The 7,202-nt window shown below is 47.1% G+C and overlaps 1 protein-coding gene across 2 annotated transcripts in view; it reads right to left on the reverse strand.

Annotated features, from left to right (window-relative positions):
• Nucleotides 1-913: 913 nt before the first annotated feature.
• Nucleotides 914-7,202, reverse strand: part of dgcr2 (DiGeorge syndrome critical region gene 2) — a 20,281-nt gene continuing 13,992 nt past the window's right edge. For both annotated transcript variants that reach the window (XM_062554060.1, XM_062554059.1), the window contains 2 exons: nucleotides 7,003-7,202; nucleotides 914-5,519 (listed from right to left, as the gene is read on the reverse strand). The exon at nucleotides 7,003-7,202 is cut by the window's right edge and continues 37 nt beyond it. In XM_062554060.1, coding sequence (XP_062410044.1) covers nucleotides 5,278-5,519; nucleotides 7,003-7,202 — 442 coding nt within the window. In that variant the 3' untranslated portion in view covers nucleotides 914-5,277. The remainder of the gene's footprint in view (nucleotides 5,520-7,002) is intronic.

Consider the following 7,202-nt stretch of genomic DNA (forward strand, 5'->3'; position numbering starts at 1 on the left):
CTGGTGGATTAAGACACTTTGACATTTTGTTGCCGGTGAAAGACTGCCCTCATAATACAATTCACTTTAAGTCACTGAAGACACTGAGACCCAGAGTTAGTGTTACACTTACAGCATAGTGTCAACAAAGCCAATCAGGGGCCCACGTTATTAGCACTTGTGTACTGAATGAACCTGCGACTGATAACCGCCACTGATTTAGCGCCCTCTGTTGACCACAGAAAATACACACAGCTGTACGCATCTCCCCCTTTTTGATTTTGGTTGCTACTGGGTAATCTGGCATCATTCCCATTCAAGACGAACTCCTAATCACCAAAAAAAAAAGCAAGAACCAATCTCTTATCTATCCATCTGGCGTGGGGCAGGCTGCCATTGGCCATCAATATGCGCATTCAACTTCATGTAGCCGTCTTAAGACGACTGCAGACGAGACTATTTCTGACATTCTGATACGTCTTTCAAACCATGAAGTCGAATGCGCCTATTGATTGCGCTGATGGTACCGGTAAGACATGATGTCAGGGCTCCCTTGCAAAAGAGACTAAAGGTCTCAATGGGACTTCACCTGGTTAAATAATGGTCAAATAGATAAATAAATAAGACAACAGACTTGTTTTCTCTGACATTGAAAACATTCCAGATTGCATTTAAAACCCGAATTTAGAAGTAAATTCTTTCAACATAGCTGTTGTTCCTTATTTCTGTCATGCTTTTTTGTGTAGTATCACTTTCCAGCAGTATTACTTTCCTCTTTATTTAGTGTCTGTAACAAACTTTATCCACCTATTTTCATGTTTTTGTTTTCTCTGTTTCATGATTTCATGTTTCAGGACCAAACAGACTCTCACTGTCTAGATCCTCATGATGCTCAAGTGTTTCTGAATTACAAATCACATCACTCACAACATACTTCTTTATGATACAATTTATTTGGCATTTGATTAGATGTACATCTACGTCAAAATAAAACTTAAAAAGGCCCCCTGCAAAATAAAAAGAATAATAAAAAAAAAATCTACTTTTAAAAAATATAAAGCCTAAAGTAAAATCAACATTTAAAAGTCATCGACTGCTTGCATTCTACATTAAAACATTTTTTTTTCAAAATACATTTCCCCCCCTCAAAATCTTGTTGCACCACCACAGTCTGAAATCCGTAACAAATGAAATGAAAAATCAACTACTCATAGTCTTTGAAGATGCAGCCAAAGGGGGCATAATTTGGGCCCAGTTAGTGGCAGGTTCTGGACTAGGTCTGGACTCAGACTAGAACCAACTCAGCCTTGAGCCAGACTGGGGGGCCACAAACGTCCAACTCGGTTTGCCAAGTCTGAACACACACCTGGTTTTAGGTCTCAGGTCTGAGCCAATACAGCCCCTATCCGGATCTGGGGTTGTGTATCGTATGAAGCGAGATCAATGGTCTGTGGAGTTGAACGCCAGAGACACGTTCAAGTTTGGCAAAGAGGTGAATGTGTGTTTGTTTCTGGCAAAGGTGTTTTCTTGTAACTTTTTCTGAGTGAACTTTTCTCAAATTATTGGCTTTAAACTGTTAACAAATATGGCAAGCAACGGGGCCGTCGGCAACATCTCAACACACCTCTGGCTTGTACTGGCCCTGATCCGGTTCGGATCCGGCCCTTTGACCTTCGACTCTGACCCAATCTAGAACAGGTCCAACTGCGACCCAGTCCAGAGCCGAGCCTGCGTGGGCTGGGGGTTGTGGCAGTGTTGCCAGATTGGGTTGACTGATTTCCGCCCAATCACCCTGCCGTCTTAAGCAAAAAAACGCCCGATGACGTTTATCACATAGAGAACCATTGAACTCAAAATGTTATTTACCCGCCTACAGCTTATTTTCCCCCGCCGAACGATGTAAAAAGAAGCCCAATTTTTGGGCACCCGCCCAATCTGGCAACACTGGTTGTTGGCGGGGGGGTGGGTCTCCAGGAGCCTGAGGGCGGGAAGCCCAGAAAGACGTGAGCTTCAGCAGGGAGTGGGTTATAAAAAAAAACAAAAAAACAATAAAAACAAACCAACCAACCAACCAACCAACAAACAAACAAACAAACAGAGACGATCTGAGCATGCCCAAAAACACTACAACATGCACCTCAGGTCCAAACCAGGGGGAAGGGAAAGAAAAAGCAAAAACAAAAAACAAAAACAAAAATCATCAACAACAACAAAAAAAAACAAAACAAATAAAAACAAACACATGTTCACACACTCAAATCATTAACACATTTGCCTTGAATTCCTACCTCTTTACATACACACAGAAATCTCTCTTTTTTAACATTAGAGTTCACTGGTGCACCACAGAGGATTGTCTGTGGCGACGCAAATAAAAGGAAAGAAACTGAAGAGTCAGACATTTCCTATACTGTGTGACGTCGATGCCGTGAGAGCGTTGCGGACAGTTCATCAAAGACAACAGGGCAGCGCTGGCGCTCCAGTTACGCTAAATATCCTACAAAGCTTGTGTGTCTGCAGACACTGCATTAGCCTCGTCTCACCATCCAACACACACACACACACACACTCACTTCAAATCTTTAGATCAGAGGCAGGCGTTCAAGGCAAACATGTTTTCTTTGAACTGTAACATCTCAACATACTTGTATAAACATTCCAAATTGTTTAATGGTGGTTCAATGGAAAACCATCGCCCAGCGTTCATGTATGTGCTACCTCCTTAGATCTGTGTGTGCGTCTGCAGTCATTAGCTCGACACCAGAAGACACACTCTCTCTCTCTCTCTCTGCCTGTGTAGATGCTCAGCTCACCTGTCAGCTCCCCCAGCATGACACTCTACAGTTAACTCAAATAAATAAATAAAAACACCCCAACCAAACTAAGAGTCTTCCCCCCTACCTTACTGATGGAAGGCCAGTCGTCTGTTCTATGAACCTGAAATGATTGTCATGTCCAATTCTAGGGCCGTGTAACGTTAGTCTAACATTGGTGTAACGCTAGCGTAACGTTAATTACACGGCCTGCCTCACGAAACTTTGGGCATCTCTACTCTACTGCTCTCTTAGCCTGGGTTTCCCATACTGCCTTGCGCGGTGAATTCTTTCACGCTGCTAAGGCAGTCTGGAAACTAACGCCCCCATTTTCGCCTGATGTTGGTGGCCAATCACAGAACAGGTGAGAAAGCAAGACCATGAAGAGCTATGCAGAGACGCATTTGATTGACATCCGTGGCGCCCAATGAACGGATCTGGGCATTTTTTCAAATACGAGAAAATGAACGTCTGGTTGCCAGACCACGTCTCATTTGAGAAGTGGGAGGCGTTAGCCAGGCTACTGCTCTCTAGCATTTGGGGCAAACAACTCAGATGGACCTACCGACGGATGGGATTCCATCAGTCAACCAGTTTAAATGAACAAACATGCAGACGTATCATCAGACTATCACAAAAGTCCTGAACCTATGGTGTTAAAGAGGCCCTGACCTCCGAACTTTGACCTCTGAACTTTGACCTCTGAACCTATCCTTTCCCATGGAGTCTTTAATGTTCGCCTACAGGGCTAATGAGTCAAAACAAATCAACAGCATAGCAGAAAGAGTCATGTGCAAAATACTGAGGGGAAAAAAATAGAGTCAATAGCCTTCTCATGTTGGCTACACATGCTGTGTCACATACAAACAGTCAAAAGCAGAAGACTAGTGAAGAGGTCATTGTCTGCATGTCATACGTTTGATGAAGTACAGTTGAAAACAAAACAACAAAAGTAAACAACAACAACAACATAAGCGATGGCAACCAAACGCACACCAACACACAGGCTCGCTCACTCACACACCTTCCTACATGGTTAACAGTGTGAGCTGATGGCAACACTTCCACCCGATGATGCTGCTGTTACCACACACCCAATACAGCTCGTCAGGGCCAGCCAATCACACAAGCCGCTTCGCACTGCACAGATCCTATTGGCTGGATCAATGGAGTCTCCACTGTACTGAGTTTTATTACTGTAGTGAGTATAAGTGTGTGTGCGTGTGTGTGTGTGTGTCCTGAGGCAGAGTTCCAAGAGACATGATCATGATCATCACCATCATCAGCAGATACACACACACTCACATTCACACACACACGCGCGCACACGCCCACATACTCACTCACCATAGAGTGTGCTTATAGTACCACAAGAGAGTCTGGAAGAAACAAGAGACAACAGAAACAAAAACAGGAAAGAGAGACGACCCGGACAGGAAGTCTCGGGGACACCGGCAGCGGAGGGCGGTCTGTCTGGTGTCGTCCGTACCGTTGCGGTCGGCCAATGGGCACCTCCCGTGCTGCGGCACACGCGACCCTCCGTGACCCCAAGTACCCGCCATCCCCACCGCGGCCTGCTGACCTCAGCACCACTCAAAAGGTCGTAGGTCAAAAGGTCACGTCTGCCGCAGCAACAGTCCGTCCGTCCGTCCATCTGGTTCTGTGGCCTACGTTGCCGTGACTACCTGCATGTCCTCGTGATGCGAGTGTGCCCATCCGGTCTCCGTGGGCAACAGGTGTAGGATTATGGGACGGGGAGGAGATATCGGAAAAACAAAACAAAAACAACAACAACAACAACAACAACGACAACAACAAAAAACATTGAAAAACCAAAACAGGGTTGAGCCGCAGAAGGCCTGCGAGAGGCCGGGGGGGTTCGGGGGGGGGGGGGGGGGGGGTCTGTATTTACAGGAGCGCTCGCGCAGGAGGACGCTGAGGGGACCGAACGCGACCGAACGAGACGTTCGAGCTGCTGCGTCTGCTTTCGAAAACAAAACAAAACAAAACAAGATCACCACAAAGCAAAACCCAGCGGTCAGCCTCGGTAGTGTCCTCGTGATCTCGGTGAAATCTCACGGGATCCCACTTCTGTACAGAAACGCGCCCGTCCACGCCGCGTACACACACATACGCACGCACACACACACACACACACACACACGCGCGCGCGCTACACAGAGTGAAGAGCGTCTTCTCTGCTGCTCCGTCGGGTCTCGTTTCTTTCTCTTTAGTGTCTCCACGATCTTTAGTCTCTTTGCTCATCTTCCCACAACAATGCCGCCTTCTCTCCTCTCTTGGATGAAAAGAGCGCCGAGCTTCTCATCTTCCTTTTGATCTCATGTCACCAAAGTATCTTCACCACCACCTCCTCCTCCTCCTCCTCCTCCTCCATCCCCATTCTCTCTCTCCCTCCTCTCTCTCTCTCTCTCTCTCTCTTGGTCTGTTCATCTCTCTCTCTCTCTCTCTCTGTCCCGCTGCAGGTCTATACCACTGTGCTGAGAGAGGGGGCGCTGCTGCAGTCTGTGGAGTCCTGGGCCCCCCCCGCGGGGCCCCTGCTGTCGGTGGGGGTGTCGGGGGCCACCAGGAAGGTGCTGCTGTCGATAGAGTCTTCGCGCTCCTGAGGAGCGGGGGGAGGAGGGAGGGGGGGAGGTAGCGAACCCTCACCTGCACCGACCGCATCCACCATGCTCATATGACCCATGCTCACCGGCATACCGTTCCTCGCTGAGGAGAGAGAGACACACACACACGCACGCACACACACACACACACACAGACAGACACACACACACAGAGAAAGCACAACGATAAAGCGTTAGAGGACATCTGTTAACACATCTCTCGCCTCTCTCTATACATACATTTCCTGTTTACTAACAAAACTAGATGCGCGCGCACCCATGGGGCAGAAGACGCCGAATGGCCGGTCATTAACGTTATAAAGTTAACCTAATAACCAGCTGCTGTAAGCTATAATCGGCATTTTTTGTATGCCACTGTTGTCTAAATGATGATAACATCACATTTATGAGCGTATTTCAGAGTTTGTCGTTCGTTTTCATTATTTATAAAACATCGTCTTTTTGGCGGTTTTGGTGGTTTCTGGCAAATATATGCATTACTTTACGTTCCTGAACATTCTCTAACCATCGTCATTTCAAATAGTGCTGTTTTCGGCACTAAAATTCATTTTAATCTTTTCACGGAGAGCAGCTGCTTAATGCTGTTCATGGTGCTTTCTGCCCCTTGTGTGCGCGCGCATGTTTTCGAGAAATCTATGTATTTGCCTCTGACACATATACGCACATTGCTACTTCTATTACTACACTAGCACTCTCAAATCCTTTTCCACATGGGAAATGCAAAACTATAGCAACAAGGTCATCCCTGCTGAAAAAAACAGCAAGAAACCAGCTTAGGCTGGTAGCTGGTTTTAGCTGGTTTTAGCTGGTCTTTGCCCAAAACACAGTTATTATTGCTGGTCTTTGCTGGTGTAGCTGGTTAGGCCACCAGCTAGACATGCTGGCGTGACCATCTGAGGAAGCTGGTCGTGCTGGTGTGACCAGCCTGTCGTTTGGGATACAGCTGGTTTAAGATGGTCATGCTGGTGACCAGCCTGTCCAGCTTGACAAAGATGGTCAAGCTGGTTTTCTAGAATAACCAACATAAGCTGGCGTGGCCAGTAAAAACCAGCAATGTAGACCAGCAACACCAACTAAAATGACCAGCTTAAGGTGGTACGACAATCAAAACCAGCTGAATTACCATCATAAACTGGGTAAACCAGCTGAAGGTGTGTTTTCGCGAGAGTTTTGCTGGTCTAGCTGGTTAACCATCAAAGGGTGGTCAAATAAGCTGGTTAACAAGCTGGTCAACCAGCAAACCACCTTTAGCTGGTCAGGCTGGTTTTTTCAGCAGGGATAGCATAGATATGCCTGTACATCTGCATTTGACATTGAGGATACTACTGATGCAATTGTTAAAGACGGGGCTTGTACTGCTGTCAAATCGACCTGATTGATTTCTGTCACTGTACAGTAGTTAGGTCACCAAGTACGACGGCACAACTTTACCAACTTAAAAACACTGCCTCTTACTCCCAACAACACAGCATATAAACACAGAACAGATCAATACATCAACAAACAATCTACACACACACACACACACACACACACACACACACAGTAACCCAAGGGGAGCATACCCAGGTCCACGTAGAGGAGGCTGTCGGGGTTGATGGAGGCCTCGTAGGGGGGCGGGGGGTCGTCGGGGTGCTGGATGTCGGGGTACTTATAGGCGGCGTAGGGAGGAGGCGGCTCCTGGAAGTGGAAGGCCCCGCCCTCCCCGTCGTCTGATAGGTGGAGAGGAGTCAGGCCCGTCCCGAACGCATCCGGCCCGTAGTCG

The sequence above is a fragment of the Sardina pilchardus genome, chromosome 14 (genome assembly GCF_963854185.1).
Source record: "Sardina pilchardus chromosome 14, fSarPil1.1, whole genome shotgun sequence".
Lineage (NCBI taxonomy): Eukaryota > Metazoa > Chordata > Actinopteri > Clupeiformes > Clupeidae > Sardina > Sardina pilchardus.